We start from the raw sequence: 26166 nt of genomic DNA on the forward strand, positions 1-26166 counted from the left end.
GTTATATGGGCTGCTAGGTGATACTGCTACATCAGTGTTGCTTGTTCTTACACAGCTGATTTTTTACATTGGTGACAGTGGTGTCATGGACACAAGTACCACAAGGCTTTGCCTTAACTTATCTACTTCCTCAATGATACCCCTGTTGCCACTGTTCTGTGGAACAAATGTATTAGAGAGCAGTTTACAGACATGTAAAATATAACCATTCTGTGTAAGAATGAATAAAAACATAAGCAGCCATTATTGATATTATGAAAAACAATATGAATATTTTCTCTATGAGCGACAAATGAAAATCTCCTTCCAATGAGCTTACTACCAAACAGCATCCATATGTAGATTTCTGTTTAAAAAGTAAAACAAGACAAGAGACTCAAAGTAAAATTTTACTCAAAACTATTTTTGTCTTCTGTACTTCTTGTGACTCAACAATCAGTAAATCTAGAGCTTTTGACAGTTCCTGTTTTGAGTTATTACCACAGATTGTATCTATGTTCAGCATATTTGTGTGAGAAACTGAACCCAACAAGAGTTTCATCATATGCTATACATGCGTTGTAGCTTGTGCTTCAGAGCTGACCCTTTAGAAAATACTTGGCATCCTTAAGAGCGATGGAGGCAAATTATGCAAATGTTGACTCAAGAACTTCAACAAAACAGACAGGTAAAAATGTTGCACAAAGATCTCAATTATCATCTGTTCTTTTGTTGTATCATTGACTGTATTGACTGTTTCTCTGTTCAGGTCTGGGGAGCTCACAGAGGAGATTTCATGGAGCTCTTCTTGTCTTTCTGGGGCTGCTGAGTGTTTTCCTGCTGGCTGGACTCATCGGCCTCGGTGTCCACTGTGAGTCTGTTTCACATTCAGAAGTTTAAGTCAGACTGAATTTATGAGGAACATTCTACAGCAAGATGCCTATTTTTCTTTTTCATTTATGTTGTACCGCTCTTCTTATTCTCAGCCAAACTCTGCAGGTAGAGGTCTGGATGAACATGAGCATCACCTCAACTTTCTCTTTGGTGCCATATTTTAAACCATGTTTGAATGCTGGTGTAGGTCATATTTGTCATGTCTTTGATCTCTGGACACCTGCATGGACTTGTTTCAATGATGTTTCATAAAACTACATTAATAACAGAGAAAATATTCTCCCATGTATCTGTATGTAAACGTCATTTTGCAAGTGAAAAAAAAATACCTTTAAGGTTACTATGTGGGACAATACTTCAAATCTAAAAACATTCAGTTTGCCTGTAAAATAGTACCAGTACGGATATGTGTCACACTTTTTTAGTTTTTTTACTAGAGTTAAATGCCCCCCTCTTGTACTGGCACGGATACATGTCACACTTTATTTTTATTTTTTTTACTAGGGCTAAATGTTGGTGAACCTGTTGTGAGAAAACATCAGGGTGGCATAGTATTTACAACATGCGCTGTCTGTGCTGGGCTGCTCAGTGTCAAACACCAGGACTGCTTTTATGTTGTAGTCAAAGCTGGATGAAAATCTGGAAAAAACTTGCTTTGAATAACTTCTAGAGATCTGGATCCTTTGCTCTGTAAAGTTCTGCTCTGTTCAGTCTGGTTTTGTTTTGTTCCATTTTGCTGTGCCTGCACACCTTTATTACAGAGACTTTCTTCCATTCATTCTCGTTGTTTTGTCCTACATTTGGGTTCACCTGCTCCACTACTCCTGACAGCTATTTGCTTTAAAATGATACTGGAAGCTGTAATTACTAAAAATGTACATTTTAAAAGTTTTAAAATGGTATTTGAGATAAGTGACTGAATAAACATAAATGTGACATGTCTTTTGATTTATTTCAGACCACAGTGTGCGCAGTTCAGCTGAAGATATCTCCGTTATCATAGACAACCTGACTGAGCGTCTCCAGGACAGTAATAACAAGCTTTCTTCCATGTCTGAAGAGAGAGACCTGCTGCTTGCCAACCTCACTGAAATAACTAAAGAGATGGAAAAGCTTCAGAGTTTGTCTGCACAGAGTGAGTGACAACTATGGCTATACAGTACTGCACACACATTGTAGAAGAGCACCTACAGAGAACGCTATGCTGAAAATAGAAGACTGATTGATTGATTGATTTATTGACTGGAACAGTGTGCAGTTTGAAACATTAAAGATGCACTGCACCAGAGTTAGCTTGGAGCTAATTTGCATCTGTAGTCCCCGACAAAAAACATACAACAGCACAACAATAAACAGTACAAAGCAAAAAAAAAAAAAACAAACACAAAACACACCATACAAAATACAAAGCTACACACAACAGCACATCACATACACCCACAATGTCAATTAGAAATTAATAATATAAACTTGTCAAATTAAAAGCAAGACTACCTGCGCTAATGAGAAGACCATAGATGGAGTTTAGACTCAGTGGTCACATAGCTGATTGGTCTTTAGTAGATTTTTTAATTTGGCCTTGAATGTATTGATTGAACTACAGTTCTTCATATCATCAGGTAGGGCATTCCACCGAGTTGTGGCTCTCACAGAGAAAGCTTGCTGCCCAAATGCAGTGTGACGAAATGGTATAGTACAATCTTGTATAGAGGATATTCTAGAGGATCTAATAGAATTTACTGAGCGAGTGGACACAAAGTCACATAGTGGAGGAGGGGCCAAACCATTTAAAATTTTATAAACTAGGCACAAATTTGAGAATAATCTAAAATTCTCAAAGCTCAGTAAATTGTATTTCTCCAGTACCCTACAGTGATGGAAATGCATTGGCTTTTTGTCCAGAGTTTTAAGACTCAAGAGGTCTTATGGCTGTTTCTCCAGCCAGCCCCCAACATGTGATGCAGTAAGACATATGGGAAAGAAAGAATCATAGCATGCATAAATATCTTGGCTGCGTCCAAAGAGAGACAGTTTCTAATATGTCTAAAATTTGCTAAGTTGTACTTTATGGTTTAAACCATTTTTTTAACATGTTTCTTAAAGTTTAAATTTGGATCCAGTGTCACACCAAGATATTTAAAATCAGTAACTATGTCAATTTTTTCACCTTTGATGAAAATATCAGTGTTAGGAGGTTGTACCATAGTCTTAGAAAAAAACATGCCCTTTGTCTTGTTTACATTTAGACTCAGACATGATTGATTAAGCCAATGTGTGATCCTTTCCAATACAATTGTTAGCTTAGCAGCAGCTAACTCAGCTGTTTTTGCATGTGTGTACACAACGGTGACATCTGCATACATTTGTAGTTCTGCATCATGACACTGTTGAGGGAGATCGTTAATATACAGGCTAAATAATAGGGGACCTAATAGGGGACCTGACTCTTGTGGTACACCCGTTGTGCACTTCATGTTACTGGACAGTGAGTCACCAACTTTAACACATTGTCTCCTATTAGATGAATATGAAGACACCCATGCCAGTGCTCTAGATGAGAAGTTAAATTTAGAGAGTTTTGATATTAAAACATCATGATTGACTATGTTGAATGCTTTACACACATCTAAAAATACAGCACCAACTTCTCCCCCTTTGTCAAGTCTTGATTTAATTTGCTCTATTAAGTGCAAGGTAGCATTTTCGGTGGAATGACTTGCTCTAAAGCCAAATTGCATACCATGTAGACCAAAATTGCTTCTCTTAGCTCTTGGATAACTTTGTTCCTTAAACCTTTATAAATCAGCATGTCAGTGTCTCTTGTAGTTTTAATTGCCTGTCCTTAATTGCCTGCAATCTGTCCTCTTAATTATACAAATTATCTTCAATCAAGAAGTTTGTTGTAACTTTATGTGGAAACATTCTTGTATTTACTTATCTTCAAACATTTTAAAATATTTGTCATCAGGAAATTCCAAACACCATCAACATTTAACATGTTAGCATTCTAACCAATAATATCATGCTAACATGCTAAATGTGACATTAGTAACATGCTACAGTAAGTTTAGAATGTTACAATGCAAAATGTGCCAAAATCACTTTACTTAGAGCAAGCAACCACCTATAGTGACTCATAACCAGCTTGTAATGTATTATATCTACCTATTCCTCAGGAATTTCATTACTCACCCAGTGACCACTTAGAGTAGTTTACAATCACATTATAATGCATTACAAGATGATTATAATGTATTCCAACTATGAGAATTATAAAACACTGTGACCCTTGCAAAAAAATGTCAGCGTGTGACCAGCAATGAAGTATTATGATACTTAACCTTATAGATTATAATAAATTGCTTTGTGTTATGATTATTGTTATAAAGCTTTATGACATTTATGAGTGCTTATAACTATAATTATACAGTGCTATAAGCAGAGTATAATGCATTTTAAGTATGTTTATGATGCATTATAGACATTGGTGTCAAAGAAGTGTTACATAAATAGTTATGTCTATCATATGTAATCAACTTTGTTCAACCCTGAAAATTGCCACTAAAATTGCCTTGAACTCAGATTTAAGGTGAGAAGCACAAACATCCAAATGAGGCAACAATAAGCAGAACATATTTTTGTTTGGAGGCAGATTTTAATGTTAATAAATAAACTAGTTACATTTATAGTGACTTTTAGAAAAGTTTCACTTTTCAACCAAATATCAAAACAGAAGATCTTAGCCTGGACACTTTTAACCTTCACACATATTCAACCGATATTGTATTTAATGCTGATGTTTTGCACAAAGTACCACGTAAAATAAAAATCTATATCACTCCTTTGAGTATTTTCTGCACTTTGATCAAATGATGTTTTTTTCTTTGACACTCAACCCACATTTACCTTTATTTTACCCGGCTACATTTAGCTATTAAAAAAAAAAAATACAATCTATAAAGTTTTTGATCAACCTCCATGGTAGATGTATATGCAGCGAAAAATAATCTGTACTAGTGTGCTGCACTTCCGGCCAACCCAAATGAGGGTTCAAGCTGACTTAAAAGTGAATTCACATAAACTGGCTTGTATATCATTAGTTATATCATAAGTTCAAGCACCTTATTTGATCAGAGTCATCAGGACATAGTTCAATTAAACAACAACAAATAAACAGTTAATGTTAAGCAATGTTGTGTAACTTTCAAAGTGCATATTAAGTATCCTACTTCAGTATCTCGGAATTAACTACTTACTTAACTATTTGTGTTTTAAGACAGCATCCCCAAATGTTAAGGTGCCTTTCAGGTTGTCATATTTTTGGTCTGTAGCCAAAAATCATAACAAATGATCCTGATTGAAAACTAGTTTTTATGGAAGATCAATATGTTGTGTACAATAACAAAACTATGATTGTAGTGGGAGGGTTAATATTTTTTCTTACATTTAATATATGTGAAGAAACAGCTAAGATATTTTATATTTTATTAAAAACAAAGAATTACTGATCTAGTGTATACTTTTATTGAAGAAGGATGCTTTCTCTTCCACTGGTCCAACGTTACTCAGAAGTACTTCAGACAATCTCTGGTTGCCTTATTCAAAACAAAGCACTCACAAGTCCAGTTTTAGAGACCTGCACCTGACTTGACCTGTTAATGTTACATGAAACCTGACCTATATTCAACAGACTACACACTCAGTTAACAACACTTTATTTGTTACTTTCACATGACCAAAAAACAAGTCAGGTTAGCCTTAACTAGGATAAACAGATGTTTGCTTAATAGCACAAAGATCACTGGTTTAACTGTAGGCTGATTTAAAGTTTTATAAAAGGATTAAAGGATTGACGATTTTTTGAGCTACCTGGTGCAAGACTCTGACTCAAATGTAATGTTAGTGGTGGTATTACATGAATTTTTGTTGATTGAAATTTTACTTTCATCTGGTGGTGTGAAAGCTGAGCTTTGTGAGATCCTTGTATGATGATTTAAAGCATGTTGTGATTGGAGACACAAAGCTTTTGCCACTCGCTTTGGAAGAACTGCTGAGAATGGTTTCAAAGCATTTTATACATTCAAAGGGAGGCATCTGCTGGCCAAACCTTGGTATTGAGCTCATGATCCAACAGTGAGTCAAACTAGCTGTGAAAGAAAGTGAGCACAGTTATTTTTGAGATTTTGATAAACCTTTATGTGTTTATTTCTGTGGTGTCATCCAGTATTAGTATCCCACCTCAAAATCTGACATGGAGACACAGAATGAATGAGCTGAAATCAACAGTTTGTTCCATTATCTTCAAATAAAAACTGATGTCATCAAAATAATTTGAAAGATGCAATAATCACAAAAAATGTATTCATACATTCAACTGCAGCTAAAAATCAGCACCATAAATGCTCCATAGTTGGTAGAATATCAACAAGTCAACTCTAGTCACATGTTATGTTGTTTTAACCCTCATACTTTGGAAACAGACAGACTTGATTCTTGTCTAATTTCTAATGTTGTGTGTTACAGACAGAATTTGTCCTGCAGGATGGAGGATGTTCAGATCTTCCTGTTATCTCCTCTCCAGTGAGTCTGGTTCCTGGTCAAGAGGCAGACAGGACTGCAGAGAGAAAGGAGCAGATCTGGTGGTTATAGACAGCACTGGAGAACAGGTACAGACTGTTTGTTTCTATGCTTTCAAAGAAACTGTGCCTAATTGCAATCTTCCTGTGCCTTGAAAAAAGCTAAAATACTTACTTATTAAGTAATTAATTGATTTATATGGATCATTGGTGTTCAACACCTTGACAACAATAATTCAAATGATTTGAATGAACTTGTGCTGCTCTGTAGCATGTTTTGCTGGTATTCTTAAGTTTGCACATTTGCCTTAAAATCAAAGTAATTCATTTCATCTTTAGCAAGCTAGCTAACATTCTTTTAACCTTTCACTATGTTTTAATCAAACTCCAGAAGCAGTCACTCATACACTGCAAGTATTTAATGAGTACAGATCTGTGTATCAGTTTAAGAAAAAACATGATGATGTCTGGCAACAGGAATTCTGTATACAGTAATTTATGCACAATTTAATGACATTTCTTATTCCCTGATTCTTGAGAAAGATGAAGTTTATAAATAAAAATAGTTATTAATAAGTATTCAAATAGTGCTAACACTAGCAGTCACTACATAAATGTGCTTGTAAATGAGGACAAATACAGGTCAGTCTGGGGGAATCAGTTCCCACCAGGGGTGCAACAGATCACAAAACTAACAGTTCAGATCGTATCATGGTTTTGAGTCACGGATCGGATCATTTTTCGGAAAAAGAAGAAAAAAAGAAAAAGGAGACAAATATAACTTTACTTTCCATTTATTCTGTAAAAGACTTAAAGCAAGGAACTTTTGCCAGTGGTCTTCTGTGAAAATATTCAAAATCTCCAATGTTTAAGTAAAAACTTAAAATATATCAAATATTCAGTACGAAATTGTTAAATTAAAATGCAATATGAGGCATGATACCTTTTTCTTTTAATCATGGTAGTGAATGAAAAAATAGCCTGTGTCCACATCATCAAAACTTGATGATAACTTACAAACATGAGCACACGTCTTGTTTTGCAGTTTAGCTTGTTGAATGAGCCACCAAACAAATATTCACCAGGGAAAAGTGCACCGCTAATGTCAGTCAGCAGCTAGATCACTAATTAGCTGTTCAGCTGCAGCACATTAAACATCATGTTAACATAGCTGCAGATGTCACTACGGACCCACTAGATGCTGGTTTGGTTGTTGTTCTTCAAAATCCTGTTAGTGACACGCTGTCTGTCCATGACTTGTAGCTACATCAGTTTGTTTACTTTGTCTCCAATGAGACATTACATTTTGCAGTTTATCCGCGGTTCACATTCAAGCTGAACTGTGGGAGGCGATTCATACAGATCACAGATCAACTACGTTCTGTTACACCACTAGCTTCTACTAAGCTTTGTGCTGTCAATATTTTTTTTGTTTTGTTTTGTTTTGTTTTTCTTTAGTTTATCTATTTGTACAAATAACAACACATAACAACCCATAATGCATTAAAGGATTAAAGAAGGACTGTACAAGTGAGATTCTGAAAAAACAAAAGGGCACCTCAAAAAAGTTTTTTTAAATAAATCTAAAATTTAAGTTTATCAAACAAGAAAAAAATATAATGATTATATTATTATTATATTTCAATAATAATAATAGTTAAATGGATTTTTATCAAATATGTTCAGAGTAATCCTATGTAAACTGCATATTGTTGTTCAAACAACAATATAAATAATATGACTTTTTTCCCTTCTTTATTGAAAACAGACATTCTTGTCTACCTTCACTGAGGTAGAAACTTGGATTGGTTTGACTGACAGAGACGAAGAGGGAACCTGGAAATGGATTGATGGAACACCACTGACTTTAAGGTTTGGCTTCAGTTGGTTGTTTATTGACAACATACACAAACACTGCTGTATATTAATGGTTGGTGATATGTATTAAATCTTCTATCACAGACAATGTGAGGTGACTGACAGTTCCAGGTTGGTCTGAAGCTTTTCTGGTTAAATCATCAGTGCAAAATGATAATTATGAGAAAAAATCAAACCAAACTACCATTTCATGGTGCATCTGAGACGGAGTTTCTGGTCCACAGTCAAGTTTTACACTTCACCAACTGTACAGTACTGTAACTGATGACCAGAACACTATGGGGGTGTTTATTTATACAGGAGGCTCCTTTGTTGCTATTTGATGACTGCAAATTTACATTTAGGAAAAATACTACAGTGAACCTGCAGCCCCGTTCAATTTGTTACTCTATAGCTCAAAACTATACTAAGGCACATCATGCAAGATAGAATAAATTCCATTCTGTGATGTTTGTGAAGAAATATTATTTACAACCCTACTTCTTGCCAGGAAGAATAAGTACAATGAATAGAATGAGACACGTTCAGTTTTCTTATGTTCCAGTGAAGGACTGTGTTCATGTCAGAGATTAAGTGTCACAATTCTCTTGTTCACTGACCTGTAGGTACTGGACGACAAATCAGCCTGATAATGGAGGTGGAGATCCGCAGTGGGGTGAAGAGGACTGTGCACATATCAGGGCTGAGGGGAAAACTGGAGACAACTGGAATGATCGGTCATGTAATACTTCTCTGCGGTGGATCTGTGAGAAAAATGCTGGTGTATAATATGTAAAAATGCTTTTTCAAAGCAAACTATGATTTTGCAAAAGGCAAATCAGTTTGTATGTGTGTGAATTTAAAACTTTTCTCTGCTGTGCTGATGACCTTTTGCTTCTGCTCTGCCTTTTTAAAGAGATTTCTATAAATTAGATGTTTACGGCTTTTGCCAGAAGAGCTTCATTAACCAATTTCCAATGTTTCAAACAACTAAAAGAAGCAGACAGATAAAACAAATCAAACCTCTGCAAAATGCAACAGATTCATAAAAACCTTTATTTTGATTAATGTCTTAGCTAAAGATTTCATGATAGTTGAAAGTTGCAAAAAGCCTGATTGAGACCATTTCTTATGACATCCCTCATATCATAATTAAACAATGTAATATAGATTTTGTGTAATTATGTCTTATTATAATCATCAAATGACGCTTTCCTGAAAATAATTTTTAAATGAAGTCTGTTCAGCAGCTGATAGATCTCTTTAGCAGAGGCCATCAGTGTTTGTGAATTTTACTTGATAATTAGTGGTTTCACTCAGGAAACACTTGCTGTTGTGAGAGAATTATCAAATTATTTTAGATGAAATGTAAACCAAAACTATTCAACAGATGAGTCAATATAAAGTCAGTCAATTACAACATATGAGCACTGTACTGGAGTCAGACGTTTGTCATGACGTCCTTTGTAATGCTGGTAGCTGATACTGGTTGTGGCTTTTTATGTAATTATGAAAACAATTAAAATCTTTTTAAAAATTGAATATTTTTCAGTGTCTTTATGTTTCTTTTATCATCATTAATTGTGCAGAAAAACCCTGTTCTACTGGGATGTGAGAGGTCGGCTAAAGATGGGGATTTCATTCATTGAAAACTGAACTTGGTTAAAAGATGATTTGTCTTTTCACCACACTCTCATGCTGTATTCAACAGGCACTAAGTGAAGAAAAAAACTCTAACAATGAAACAGAACATCCTGTATCTCAATCTAGACAATCTACTGAATGAGATCTGAGACTGTCTTCACCAGAAAAATAAAAGCACTGGTTGTTTGTACAAGTGACTTGAGGAAGAGTTCAGGTGGACGGATGGGTCAGCAAACCATGTGGCTTTGACATGAGAGACAGCTGTTCTTTTGTTTACTTAACTAAAACTACTTGCTTGGAGTTGAGGAAGGATTGTCTTCATGGTTCAAAGTAACCAACGTTGACTGTTAGACAGGACCATTTGTACACCTACCATCCATCACAACCTCCACCTCCAAGCATTAAGGTTCCCCAGAACTGTCTTTTGTGTCTATAGACCAGCTGCATGTGGACTTAATTGTAGAATGTAATATTGGGCTTTATGACACAATGTAGATCAGGGGTCTCAAATTCAAATTACCTGGGGGTCCCTGGAGGCAGAGTCTGGGTGAGGCTGGGCCGCATCAGGTATTACACAAAAAAAGGTTAGCAGGCGCAGGCTAGGATAGCAGGCGCAAAAAAGGCGACTACTTGTTGTTCATTACCCGCCGTGCTTTTGTTGTTGTAAACGTCGTCATAGAAACATGTGAAACAAATGGCATCATAAAGAAACATCTTTATAATGTTTATTGTGCAAGGCATTTACTATGGAGTAAAATGTTTTGAGGAATAAATCTCTTTCCGCAAATGATTCAGTACATTCCATTCACCCAAAAGATGTTTTCGAATAATTTGTCCGTGAATGTCACATCATTGCAGAGCAAACGTGGAGAACATGAAGCCGGGACAGTGGGACACCATTATCCCATGGTTTGTACCTCCATGGCTGCAAACCATGGGATGCAGCCATGGAGGTGTTATTTATTGGCTTTTATTTCCTATAATAACTCCACGGATGCAGCGGGCGTTGCGAAGCTAGCGGCGTTGTCAAATCAAATATGACGTGTGGCACAGCAGCATCAGCTGTACGGTGTTTTGTTACACTTTGTATTTATGATCTCTGACGGATAAACATAAGTGTGTTCATGAAAACGTATGTATTAACTTTTAGTTCACTTCACAACGTGGCATTATGTGACAGAAATATGCACATACATTATTATCTGCCAGACTTATAAAGACGCAGATACACCTGGTTCTGTTTTTTTAATGTCACACACTGTGGAATCACATGAACGAGCCTCATTTGCTGTCACAGTGAGCCAAAAATGGATGTAAAGGTCTTTAAACCTCCGTTTGTACGTCAACAGTTGTGTCCGTTCCGCTCATCAGACCTCAGTGAGAATTACGCACAGGCTCTCCAACAGCTGATCATTACGCACGGCTGCTGTGGATATTTGAAATGACTTTATCCCTAATTCATCACATTTTTCTGCAAACCGTCACCTTTGTTCACCTGTGAATATTGATATCCCTCCGATATTAACATTCTAGGTGGACTCTATTATGAGACTACCTTTTATTGTTTGGTTATTGGTCCTGGTTTGCGGGTGGTGCCCCATAATTATTAATTCAAATTAATAATTTTATTAATTTTATAAATAATAATTATCTCTTATAATTATTAAATATTGCTAATAACCAACTGTGCTCATCACAGATCTGATAGAAGATAGAACGCGCAGGGAGTTATCTTTATACATCCATGGGATGGTCATGGACATGATTGACAAATGTGTAAAGTCATTTCAAGAGACTGCAAATTAACAGCAGCATGACACTGATTTTATACCTCTCGATCCCCCTTCTCACTCCAGCTAGTTATTTCCTCAAGTGAGGACTCTACTTTTAACTCCTTTGTAAACGTAGACGGACTGGGGTGGGTGTGGAAAGTTGAAATTGTGAATTGTGTTAAGTTAATGTTTAACGTTAATAACTTGACGTAATTTGCAAGCTTTCTCACTTGTTCACCAGGCATTTAAGGCGGCAAAGTAAGGTTAGAATATATTGTCCATGTGTCGCAGATTGTAAAACATGATAGTGTGTATTCATAATTATTGTTGTTGCAGCCAAACCCGTAACCGTAATGTGAGGAACAGTGGCACGATGGAAAAAAGTGCGTTAATGTGCCACAAAAATAACGTTAACGTTACCTAGAAAGTTACCAGGAGGCGTGTGTGTGTGTGTGTGCGAGTGTGTAAAAGGCAGAATGGGCCTGTGGCCAGCTAGGTGTGTGTGTGTTGGCACTGTAGTCTATAACTTTGCCAAGGAAACACCCCCTCACTGCAAATTAAGTACAATATGTAAGGAGGGATGTGATGACTTCTACAGTTTCAACAGCTATGTTCATTTTCAGCCTGTATCATATCATATTAGGTCATCATACCATTAAGTAATAGCCTTCCTATAATGAGAACTGTTGTATTAACCAGCTCTAAAATATTTATTTCATCGTAGCCACAAAATAGTCTGTTTAGGCTGGTTTGGGTTTTACAGCTACATTGTCATCATCTTTTCAAATTAGCTGAAAATCATATTTTCAAAAATCAAATTGGCTTAAAGTTTGATTTTTGTGGAGGTGTAAACAATATAAACTATATAAATGCAGCAGTAGTGGGAGGTTAGTGTATAGCCTGAGTGAAATTGTGTTCCTTAGTAAGCTGTGTTTAGGCAGGTGAAAGACAAATAGACAAACAGGCATAAATGACCAACTAACAGCAGTAGCTTATGAACATATTTTTGTAAACAATCTGTTATTGGTACCAAAAATTTTCATATCAGTGCATCCCTCACATTTTTGTCTGTTTGACTGCTGCATGTATACAAATGATGTACACATGTTATGTGTATGTGTGCAACTTATGTACAATAATTCACTGTACGAACAGCAGTGATTTGCATCTGGTCACGGAAGTGGTACTCAAAAAATTCTTCCAGGGTTGGCAGGTCTGAACTTGTGGTTTGATCTAAAGCCCAAATTCAAATGCAGAGGACATTCAACAGGTGGGGCAGCAAGTGCAGAAAACAGCAACCACATTACAACAAAATGTCCTGGAACAGTACTCCCACATCTCAAGCCCTGGAAGAAATCTCTACTGAAGTGACTGTATGAAATAGATTCCTCCTCCATACCTTTATCTCACAGTATTTCTTCTGATTATCAGCACACAAAACACAAAAATGTGAAAATACACTCACCTAGAACCACTAAGACATACTTTAATGGGTAAATGAACATGCTGGAAAAGAAAGCATCAAACATATCTGTATAATATTCTTGTATTATTATTTTTGATATATCATCATAGAATAAAATATAAGTGTGGCAGAGGCTGCCTTCCCTTGAACAAACAGATGTGCCAGTGAATATACAAAGACAACATTTATGTCAATAAGAGGGAAGTTAATTAGAAGGTTAATTAGTAATATAATAGTTTGGTTGTCTGTGTGAGGTGATTGAAGGCCACTAAGCCGTTTTTATTTTGAGAAATGTGGAAGATGTTGAGACATTATTATCTCTGAGCCAGGTGCAACTGATAAATTTAAGAGAAGTCTGAGACACCGTTGTTTCTAAGATGAATCATGCTTGGATCATTACCAAAGTGTCAAGGTCACTAATGAACTCAGCAATAATGGAAGAATAGTCTTGAATATGGTTGAAAATGAGGTGGAGTCTAGAAAATAAGCTCCACATTAGGAGGGGTTGTGAAAGGTATATAATATGATGTTTTATGATTTTACATTAGCTTTTCTTTATCTTTTTCTTTTCTTTATCTTTAGCCTTTTCTTTAGGCCCCTGTTTGCTTTGTGTTGCTCTGTATGCACAGTAAACCTTTTCACATTGAACTCTGCCAGTTTCAAGTGTATTTTTTGAGTCTTTCCCTTGTAAGTTTTGAGTTTAATGCTAAGTTGTGGGTGACCTGAAGATTTATTGGCCCATGTGAAGATTTCCCATGACATAACCATATAATGTAACATTAAAAAGGAAGTGGTTCATTTAAAACATCTGCAGCGATCTTTCCCTCAGTGTGTGGAAAGTTTTGGCCTCGCGGTTGACAGACATGCGTCTGTGTTTGTGCAGATAGTGATCTGAACAAAGTTCCTGTTGTTTCTGTGGCTGAAGATGACAAGTTGATATAAGGAGTCAAGATGAGGTGCTGACGAGTCATGTCTCCACAAATTAGACTGTTGTTTGTCATATCAATGTCTGTCTCCATTACAATGTCCTGATGTCAACTCCATTTTTGCAAATATTAACAGGCTATGTTTGCATGATTTATTTGTTTCATTGGGTATTATACAGTAGAGTATTGCACTGCATATAGCTTTCTAATGTTAATGTATTGTTGTAATAATTAGAATTGTTCTTACTGTATGAAACGTTTTTATCTTGACTGACCATGTTGTTGTACTTTGTAGATTAGCTTGTTTTTAAAAGACTTCCTCATATAATACACCCACCATATAATAACAGTTACGAGTCTCATGTTTTACCTGCAAGACTCGTGTTTTAATGCTGTTGTTCATCGTTTGTGATGCGAAAACATCAGTGCGATAAAAAGTTTGTGTCCTGGTATTAGCACTGTCTCTCCTGCCGGCTGCTGACAGCACTGTCAGCTGGAGAGTCACTCACACTGGACGGTAGAGGAGGAGACGCAGAGACGTTGGTACGTGTCTGTTTAAAAAGGAGTTTAGCCGACTTCACTGTATCTAACATCGGAGCTGAGGGCGTCAGAACTCACAGCAAGAAACACAGTCACTCTGCATCACACTACTGCTGTCCTCCGAATCCATCATCAGCCAATGAGGAAACTCCAACACTCAGTCGGCCGACCAGTGGTGTAACTTCATCATGCACTCACTCACTCACTCACTCACTCAACCAACCGTGGTTATAGGGCTGGTCTGTGGCTGGTCCAGTCAAAAACTGTGACGGAAAGACAGTGTCATCTTCTACAGTACATGTACAGCAGCCAGTGCTACACAGCTGTCCTTTTAGAAAATACCGTAGTTGCTTTTCAACAATGGAAGAAATCTATGTCAATGCTGAAGACATGAAATATATTGATACCAAACATTCAACAATTCAGACAGGTAAGAATATTCAGTCAGACAGAGAGGCTGACAGACTGAGCTGTGAATAGTATGTTTTAATTGTATGATTGATTGGATTCACTGGTCTTTTCTCTGTTCAGGTCCGAAGACTTCAGAGAGGAGATTTCATGGAGCTCTTCTTGTCTTTCTGGGGCTGCTGAGTGTTTTCCTGCTGGCTGGACTCATCGGCCTCGGCGTCTACTGTGAGTCTGGTTAACATTCAGAAGTTTAAGTCAGACTGAACTCATGATTATAGGAGCTGATTATTCTACTCTGAAAGATGATGTCCTGACTTTGTTCTGGTTTGCGTTGGTCTTAATTACTGTTTAAATTTGTTTAAGTGACATAAAAATACAACATTGATTACAATATACACATTTTTAAATAGATGAGATAAAAAGATTTTCCTGAGGAATGTGACTTTTTTTCAAATATTTTAACAACAATATTTGGAACAATTCTTTTCTCTCCAAGATGTGAATTGAGTCATTGTACAATTTGTATTTTGTCATTGTTTCATCATTGTACATATTGCCATAAATGTTTGTTGGCAAACTAATGAATGAATGAATGCTCCATAGTACTGTGGTGATAATAGAAAATGACCTACTGTGTGTCAGAGTTGCACCAGAGATAGAGAGAGAGATATTTAATAGACTGATTTAAAATCATGAGCGTCAGCTGTCGTCATGGGGCAAAATTAGGAAACAATTGGACTTGTGTTGATATTGTGTAATATTACATCATGTGAATGTATAAGGTATTTGCTGTTTCACAGACATGTCATGACATTTCAAAGACATGCCTCATTCAGGGTTGACAGGCTTGTCCGGGACAAGTGGGTTGAGTGGAAGAGAAATTTAGTTGCTCCACTGGACAAGTAAAGTAAAGTAATTTAAAAAGAAGCGTGTCTTCACGTTATGTGCAGTGTTTTCACTACCATTGCCTTATCCCCTGCACCTCCCGAAAGAAACAAATAAAAACAAATGTAACGTATACTAGCAGCTAAATGCACGTAAATGCCGTTTAGCCACCTCTCAAATTCAGAAATAGCGTTTACGCAAACTTTAATGACTTTACAACTGTTAGCTCAGACTGGCTTCCTACTGCAGTTTGTTACTGTTAACATTGACCAACAAAGCACCATGAGCTCCTGCTACGCAGGTGTTCAAAACAAACAAACCCTCCGCGTTGAAGCTAGCAGGCAGACTGGAGCCGCCTTCATGAGACAGACGAATGAATCAGAGTTCAGAAGATCATATATGACATTAACATGTGCGGCATCAAATAATAATGTCAGACAAAAGACAACAAAGAAGTTAGAAAAGCTCTTCAATGAAACAGAAGTTTTTTAAATTGACATTGCTGACGCATTCCCACCGTGTGTAGTTTGTCCACAATTACTGTTATTAACACCACACCAGTTAAAGTTGTGCTTCATGCTCTGTCAGATTTTTGAAAGGAAGTTTTTTATATTTCCAGAGTGAGTGAAGGAATCAGGAGAGAGGAGACAGAAGTGAGGAAGCAGGATGTAAAGTTAAAGGTGTTGAAAGAAAAACAAGGAGAAAGTAAAGAACTGATTCAAGAAGGAAGAAGGTGCAACTGTTTTAAGATGTAAAGAAAAAGTTTAAGGAGGAAAGAGAAACACATAAAAGCAGCCCAGGCGTAAGGTGATGGAGAGACATGAACACATTCAAAGCAGGAGGCAGAAAAAACTAGTAAGGTCTAGATGAATGACTGTTCTGGTAAATATTTTTAAAAACACAATCTGTTATCCAAACTAAAGGACATCCTAACAAACAAAAGTCAAAGTACAAGATTAAACCCTGCTATAAAAGGATCTCACAGATATTTAATACAGGTAACGTTACTAACACCACACAACAGCTCTATTAACATGATGTTTTCCTAAGCTGTTAAAAGGTTGTTGACCTCAGTAACTGTTGTAAACACAGCACTAAAACTAACAGATAGTTTCAGTTATTAGTCAACAAAATGCTGATTCATTGTTCATCAGACTGATTCATCTATCAGTCAAACTGTTGTCTTTAGGTTTGAGCAAATTAATTCCCCATAAGTCAGTTTTGTTATTTTGTTATATTTCAAAAACTGATCTGTATTCAGGACCATATACACCGTGTGAGAATCCAGATTTGTTTTTAAGATCAAGACTGATCGGTCCATCTATCCATCCATAAAGCCTCCATTTATTTATGTGTTGTAAATAAATATTGTTAATATTTAAAAATTAGGTGAATAAATATTGTTGATATTTATTTACCTAATTTTTGTGCACTTGTTTCATTTCAAGGAGGGAAGTAATGGCTTCAATAAAATTCATAAATTGAATTATTCATATGTTGACACTGTTTGCTGTCAACTGTTTGTTCATCTGAATTCTGCGTTCTGCATTTGCAAACAAAATGAAAAAAGTAAATTGACAGTTGACTTTTGTGCCTGGACAAGTGAAAGGTAAATTTACTTGTCCGATGGACAAGTGCCTCAGGAGGTTAATGTCAAGCCCTGCCTCATTGAAATGACTAAAAAGCAGAGGCTTCAGAATTTGTCAAGACAGAGTGGGTCAAGGCAGGCAGGACTCAATTTTCAGGAAAAAGGTAATGCAGTCAAGGCTGACTCACCTTGGTATTTTCATGGCCAGAGGGAGTAGAAAGAACCCATTATCATAAACTATCATGTACATTATAGGTAGGTTGGTTTCAGAGGTTGGTGACAGTCGTGGCTAATCACATTCACATTCACCCTTTTTGTCCAATTTAAAAGCAGGACTCTCCCTGACATGATGCAGTGTTTTCTAGGAGATAACCTCAACTCATACTCTTACCCAGGATGATTTTCATCAGACTGTCTAATGTTTCTACAAAAAGCAGCGTATGCCATCATTTGAAATATACTATATCTGCATAAAAGTCTACACATAAGGGCTTTAAGTTGAATTTCTGGATATTGAAAATAAGATGGTCAACATGATGCACTGTTTGACTTAAAATCACAATCACCCACACACTATCCACATTTGCAGTTACAAATCCTACTGTAACGCATATAAATAAAACTAAAATTAAAAACATCATTACTATACTGTAGATTGTATTATCTTGTTTTCTTTTTTTTAATTTATTATTATTGTTTACATTTAGTTCTTTTTATTTAGATGCAGCTGTTTTCACATGCAAAAAGAAATACTGGGAACAATAAAATTGCCTTTTCAATTCTACTCTCCATTAATTGGCAATTATCATAATGATCTTTTACTATCCACAAAATGCGGATTTTATTTTTTCAGTCATATCATTATAAATTTTAACCATCAGTGCTATGTGAACAATTATCATTCTATTTCACCTCATCATGCTGGTCAAAGCAGCCCCATGTCTATTTGTCCAGATTTTGCCCAACTCATTTAAATGAAGAGTATAAAGAATAAACCAAGGATCACTATAATTAATGGCTAGATGTTAAACTTTTGACCTTACAGTAGTGTGACAGACCAAAACATTTTTTGCATTATAGGGAGGGGAAGTAAAATTGTTTTCAACCACTATGTCAAGGAAAATTAGGAAGATAAAAGATAACAAGCTTTTATGTGACTCACAAATACTATATGAAGTTTTCACAAATATGTATTTTTAAAAATTAGTCCAGTAGATTATTTAAAGTTTTGAGGGACCCTTTTGGGACCTGGGACCCACTGGTTCCTCTTGAGGGTAGATTCTAAGAGTCTCCCAGTGCAATTTGAATGATTTCCCTCAATCAATCATCTTCTACTATGTTAACTGGGCAGCAATTTTTAGCTATCCAGTTAGTCAAAGCATTAGGGTGCTGTCAATTTCCTTGGCCAGGGCTGCTCCTGTCTGTGCTTCATATACTGCTTTTGTTTTGAGGACCTTCCCTATGAGCCTAATCCTTTCTGACATAATGCAGTTTCACTGTTAGGTAGTGGTCCTGAGTTAGGATTGTCCATCCATCTGCTGTGATGGCTGCCTTTGATATTCTTTAGTCCAGATATTAAATTGTGCTTTTCAACATGGTATCAGGCAGGGATCAGGCAGTTGGTTAGACTCTCTCTCAATGGAGGTTTATGCTTTGGGTTTATTGTCTTTGTCATCTTCCTACAGATTATGTGAATGAAATACTAAGCTGATTAGAATAGAATATCAACATGCAACTTGACAATTCTGATGTCATTTTAGCCCCCATCTCATACTGTACTTTTTTGAACATGAACATGAACATGTTGGTGTATATGACTGAAGAGTTGGTGCCTGGCTTTGCAACTCAGATGAAAGAGAAGCTGCACGACTGCATGAAGGGGACAAAACCCTTTGACAGCAACTTGAACAGGCTTTAGCCAGAGCAGAAGCACATTGAGCCGCAAGCTCAATGTAATGCACCAGATGAGGGTGCTAGTGAGCCTCCAGAAGAAGAAGGGAAAGCTGAGTTGAAGGGAAAGAGCGAAAGGCTAGAACAATCCCTCCAAGAATGTAATCATGAGCTCGCCACAACAATAGATCGACTTGACAGGCCTGATAACCTCCTTAAGTGGGCAGTAGAGGAAATAAAAGAACTGAAAGCTAAGGTCGGAGTCTATGCCAAATTTAGAGAAGCTGACCAAAAGTACATACGAGACATACGATAGCAACTACAGATAGCCAGGGACAGAGCTAAGGTGTCCCATCAGCAACCTGAAACCAAAGAGGAAGAATTGGTAGATGTTAAAGGAGAATTACAACATTCTTTTGAATAAGGTCAAAACCAACAAGAGCCTTTTAATGAAGCTTTCCATGAGGAAAGGAAAGAGGTAAGACCCCCTAGGGGCATTCAAGGAGGCTTGTCCTCACCACTGCTCAGTGGTGCATGAAGCCACCTGAGTGGCCCATAGAGCAGACGCACTAGTGACTTACGCTGGCCAGGCTGGCTACTTCTGGCTACTTCTCATTCCCCTCACCCATCTGCCCACCTGCACCTCATCTCCTCATTATTTCAGTTAGTATTTCAGTCCTGTGTTTCAGTTCATTCTTGTTGGATCCTTTGTTCTGTAAAGTTCTGCTCTGTTCAGTCTGGTTTTGTTTTGCTGTATTAAAGAGACTTCTTTCAGTGCATTCTGGTTGTTTTGTCCTGCATTTGGGTCCACCTGCTCCGCTACTCCTGACAGCTATTTGCTTTAAAATGATACTGGGAGCTGTAATTACTGAAAATGTACATTTGAAAAGTTTTAAAATGGTATTTGAGATAAGTGACTAAATATACATAAATGTGACATGTCTTTTGGTTTATTTCAGATTCCATTGTCATAAACAACCTGACTGAGCGTCTCCAGGACAGTAATAACAAGCTTTGTTCCGTGTCTGAAGAGAGAGACCTGCTGCTTACCAACCTCACTGGAACTATAGACATGGACGAGCTTCAGAGTTTGTCTGTACAGAGTGAGTGACATCTGTGGCTATACAGTACTGCACACACATTGTAGAAGAGCACCTGCAGAGAACACTATGCTGAAAATAGAAGATGTTGTGGCAATCTGTCCTATTAATTATACAAATTATCTTCAATCAACAAGTTACAACAAACTTGTTGATTGTAACTGTAAAAAACTTTGTGGATTCGTTCTTGTATTTACTCATCTTCAAACATTTTAAAATAATTTTTGTCATCAGGAAATTCCTAACACTGTCAACATTTAGCATGTTAGCATTCTAACCAATAATATCATGCTAACATGCTAAATGTGACTTTTGTAACACGCTACAGTAAATTTAGCATGTTACAATTCAAAATGTGGTAACACTTGATATGACGCCCATGATTATAATACATTTTTAACATACTTGTAATGCAGTGTAATCTGCTTATAGCACTGTATAATTATAGTTCTAAGCACTCATAAATATTCATAATGCTGTAATAATCATAACACATTATGATGTATTCTATAATGACTTATAAGGCCAAGTATCGTAATACTTAATTGCTGATCACTCACTGACCTTTTTTTTTCATAGTGATCATAGTGTATTATAATTCTCATAGTTGTAATGCATTATAAAATGATTATAATGTCTCAGTAATCACTGTTATGAAGCATTAAAATGTGATTTTGAGTTACTCTAAGAGGTCATTGTTTGCTTTAAGTCAAGTGAAAAAAATATCATTAAATCTATGCAAGAACACTCAGGACCCTATTTTAACGATCTAAGCTCACGGTCTGAAGCGCATGGTACAAGTGCATTTAGGGTGTGTCCAAATCCACTTTTGCTAGTTTAACATCAGAAGAAAGGTTGCATTGTTCAAAAGGGTTGTTGTACATAGTCTCTTAATTAATCATGGATGTGTTTTACGCGTAACATGCAATAAACCAATCAGAGTGTCATCTCCCATTCCCTTGAAAAGCCAGATATGCTTGTACCTTGGTGGATTGCTATTACAATGACGCATTTGCCAAATAGTAAGAAGGAACGCTTCTCTGCAGAGGAATGGGATCTGCTTGTGCACGCAGTGAAAGTGCACAATCCATTACGATCACACTGGCCCCTGCTGCTCCTGGACCCTGCCTCCCTACAAGGTTTTAATTGCTGAAAGTATGGAAACCTGACCACTGTAATCTCAAAAATGTTAAAGATTATTTGTTAAATATTGTCCAAAAATTAAATCATTAATTTTAATCATATAAAAAATCATCATACACAGTTGTCAGGACTTGATCAGCTCTCCGAGATGCTGATCCTGCTGCTGGCAGCAGCTAAGAGCTGTGCACCATTCTTTCCTTCTTAAGATTAATTGTTGTTTTCACTTAATTTATTTCCCCATGTGTTCCTCATGTCCTCATGTATTGATGAGCAGGAAATCCATGTCTGATCCGTTGTTGAAATCCGTTTGCTGGGTCTTGACACACACCGTCAACCTGACAGGTTTGTTTAAATACCTGTGTATTGCCACGATATGGTCAAATAACAATAGACAATTTCGTCTGTCATTACTGCAATTAATTAATTCTGATAAATATTAGGACTAAACATTATGACATGTATTTTTTCAAATATGTTAATGTACACAATAATAATCTTTCACATTGTAATCCTTTCTGTGATCTTTGCATGTTTGTGCGCTGCTGTGTGTATGTGTGTGTATGTGCGTTGTTCACCTGCCTATGTAGGCATATTACTGTCTTGATAATGCGCCTTAAAAATAACAGTGAAATACTGCACCATCGACCTCAGACCAGGTTTTTGTTGCTCAATAACGAAATCGATTTCCGCTGCCTCAATATAGCAATGCACCAACAATGCGCCCGACCACACCTCATTTTAAGACCAACACGCCCATGGGCGCTGAGATGGGCACAAGTGGTAGTGCTATTTAAACTAGGTGGGTGCTTAAACCAGCAAAGACACTTGCATTGTGCTTGGCGATGCTTTGTATCGAGTGTAAGATAGGGCCCAAAATGTTGTAAAATTAATTAATTTGTTCAACGAGTCATAACACACAATGAAGTGAGCACTCCCATTTGACAATGAACAACTGAATGATGGACATTTACAATTCACTAATGTAAGTGAGAAATACTGCCTACACTCATAATTTGAAAATTGGCTATATTGGCTCAAAAAAACAAGTAACTTTAACTTTAACTAAAATATATTACATAGAATAATATTGCTGTATTGTTTGTTTATATTTCATAAGTATCATATTTAGACTTGGTCCTCAAAATGAGTTGAAGTGAATGAGGAGCCTGACACCTGGGAGGAATGGTGGTGTTGACAGCAGATGACAGGGACAGTAGTGGACACTAGCTTATTAGTAGATGACTTTAGACAGAGGTAAGACTGCTGATTTTTGACAAGTTCTACTAAAGTGAAATATCCCTTTTTTAAAGGATGAGACTTACCAAGTGTTAACACCAGTGCTATTTTTTTTAAGGAGTCACTTTTGTTGATCAAACGTTTACATAAAAGTAAAGTATACAGCTACAGGTAAAGTAGAATTGTTTCAGGTATTGTCCATCATTTGAGTCAATTTAGTGAGTTTTTTGGGGAAACATTACATTAGTCAAATGTAAATGTCCATCATTCAGTTGTTCATCATCAAAAAGTTGTCACATCGGAGTACTCAATTTTTGTTATGACCCTTTACACAAATAAATGAATTTTGCAATGTTTTGTGTTGATCTTGCATAGATTTAATGATATTTTTCACTCAAAGCAAACAATGACCACTTATAGTGACTTATAACCAGTGTGTAATGTATTATATCTGCCCATACCTCGAGAATTTCATTACTTCACTTAAAACACCCAATGACCACTTAGAGTAACTTATAATCACATTTTAATGCATTATAACAGTGATGTTAATGCATTATAAAATGATTTTAATGTATTACAACTATGAGAATTATAAAAAATTATGATCCTCGCAAAAAAATGTCAGTGTGTGACCAGCAATGAAGTATTATGATACTTGGCCTTATAAGTCATTATAAAATGCTTTATAATGTGTTATGATTATTGTTATAAAGCATTATGAATATTTATGAGTGCTTATAACATAATTATACAGCTATAAGCAGATTATAATGCATTATAAATATGTTTATAATACATTATAAACATGGGTGTCAAAGAAGTGTTACTCAAATAGTTATGTGTATCACATGTAATTAACTTTGTTCAACCCTGAAAATTGCCACTAAAATGATCCTGAAACAAATGTTTCCACATCACTCTGAGGTAATTCATCACTTGACCAGGATTAGCTTCCAAACTATTTGTGATGTCACAAATCATGCTGGTAAACTCAGATTTAAGGTGAGAAGGTGAGCACAGAGAGACTTTCCCCTTCAGATGATGAATGTGAAAACAAACTGCACATACATCATTCAGCACAGTAAAGCACAGACAGTACAGTTAGTACAGTAGACGTCTAGAAAAGTTTTACTTTTTAACCAAATATACAAAAGATCTGACTTCAAAGTGAACATAAAGTGGCTTGTATATCATTAGTTATATCATAAGTTCAAGCACCTTATTTGATCCGAGTCATCAGGACATAGTTCAATTAAACAACAACAACTAAACAATTAATATTAAGCAACGTTGTGTAATTTTCAAAGTGCATAGTAAGTATCCTACTTCAGTATCTCGGAGTTAACTACTTAACTATTTGTGTTTTAAGACAGCATCCCCAAATGTTAAGGTGCCTTTCAGGTTGTCATATTTTTGGTCTGTAGCCAAAAATCACATAACAAATGATCCTGATTGAAAACTAGTTTTTATGGAAGATCAATATGCTGTGTATCAATATGTTGTGTACAATAACAAAACTATGATTGTAGTGGGAAGGTTAACATTTTTTCTTACATTTAATAGATGTTAAAATCTAAGGAAATAGCTAAGATATTTTTATTTTATTAAAAACAAAGAATTACTGATCTAGTGTATACTTTTATTGAAGAAGGATGCTTTCTCTTCCACTGGTCCAACGTTACTCAGAAGTACTTCAGACAATCTCTGGTTGTCTTATTCAAAACAAAGGACTCACAAGTCCAGTTTTAGAGACCTGCACCTGACTTGACCTGTTAATGTAACATGAAACCTGACCTATAATCAACAGACTACACACTCAGTTAACAACACTTTATTTGTTACTTTCACATGACCAAAAAACAAGTCAGGTTAGCCTTAACTAGGATAAACAGATGTTTGCTTAATAACACAAAGATCACTGGTTTAACTGTAGGCTGATTTAAAGTTTTATAAAAGGATTAAAGGATTGATGATTTTTTGAGCTACCTAGTGCAAGACTCTGACTCAAATGTAATGTTAGTGGTGGTATTACATGAATTTTTGTTGATTCAAATGTTACTTTCATCTGATGGTGTGAAAGCTGAGCTTTGTGAGATCCTTGTATGATGATTAAAAGCATGTTGTGATTGGAGACACAAAGCTTTTGCCACTCGCTTTGGAAGAACTGCTGAGAATGGTTTCAAAGCATTTTATACATTCAAAGGGAGGCATCTGCTGGCCAAACCTCGGTATTGAGCTCATGATCAAACAGTGAGTCAAACTAGCTGTCAAAGAACGTGAGCGGGAGATTTTGAGATTTGAGATTTTGATAAACGTATATGTGTTTATTTCTGTGGTGTCATCCAGTGTTAGTATCCCACCTCAAAATCTGACATGGAGACACAGAAAGAATGAGCTGAAATCAACAGTTTGTTCTATTATCTTCAAATAAAAACTGATGTCATCAAAATAATTTGAAAGATGCAATAATCACAAAAATTGTATTCATACCACAGAACTGCAGCTAAAAATCAGCACCAGAAATGCTCCATAGTTGGTAGAATATCAACAAGTCAACTCTAGTCACATGTTAAGTTGTTTTAACCCTCATACTTTGGAAACAGACAGACTTGATTCTTGTCTAATTTCTAATGTTGTGTGTTACAGACAGAATTTGTCCTGCAGGATGAAGGATGTTCGGATGTTCCTGTTATTTCCTCTCCAATGAGTCTGGTTCCTGGTCAAGAGGCAGATAGGACTGCAGAGAGAAAGGAGCAGATCTGGTGGTTATAGACAGCACTAAAGAACAGGTACAGACTGTTTGTTTGTATGCTTGTAAAGAAACTGTGCCTAATTGCAATCTACCTTGAAAAAAAGCTAAAATACTTACTTATTAATCAATTAATTTATTTATTTTTATGGATCATTGGTGTTCAACACCTTGACAACAATAATTCAAATGATTTGAATGAACTTGTGCTGCTCTGTAGCATGTTTTGCTGGTATTCTTAAGTTTGCACATTTGCCTTAAAATCAAAGTATTTCATTTCATCTTTAGCAAGCTAGCTAACATTCTTTTAACCTTTCAAATCAAACTCCAGAAGCAGTCACTCATACACTGCAAGTATTTAATGAGTACAGATGTGTATCAGTTTAAGAAAAAACATGACGATATCTGGCAACAGGAATTCTGTATACAGTAATTTATGCACAATTTAATGAAATGTCTTATTCCCTGATTTCTTTCTTGAGAAAGAAAGTAGAAATAGTTATTAATAGGT

At 36.2% G+C, this 26166-nt stretch overlaps 1 protein-coding gene across 3 annotated transcripts in view; it reads left to right on the forward strand.

Annotated features, from left to right (window-relative positions):
- LOC121906610 (CD209 antigen-like protein C) overlaps positions 1-26166 on the forward strand; it is a 30517-nt gene that overhangs the window by 2364 nt on the left and 1987 nt on the right. Inside the window, exons 2-7 of one of the 3 annotated variants that reach the window (XM_042425543.1) lie at positions 565-667; positions 749-850; positions 1832-2008; positions 6397-6539; positions 8218-8321; positions 8933-9817. In XM_042425543.1, the coding sequence (XP_042281477.1) occupies positions 616-667; positions 749-850; positions 1832-2008; positions 6397-6539; positions 8218-8321; positions 8933-9095 (741 nt within the window). In that variant the 5' untranslated portion in view covers positions 565-615 and the 3' untranslated portion in view covers positions 9096-9817. Of the gene's footprint in view, positions 1-389; positions 668-748; positions 851-1831; positions 2009-6396; positions 6540-8217; positions 8322-8932; positions 9818-26166 lie in introns of those variants that run through there. The other 2 variants (XM_042425541.1, XM_042425544.1) reach the window with 2 other exon arrangements.

Source organism: Thunnus maccoyii, chromosome 11 (assembly GCF_910596095.1).
Source record: "Thunnus maccoyii chromosome 11, fThuMac1.1, whole genome shotgun sequence".
In the NCBI taxonomy this organism is placed as follows: domain Eukaryota; kingdom Metazoa; phylum Chordata; class Actinopteri; order Scombriformes; family Scombridae; genus Thunnus; species Thunnus maccoyii.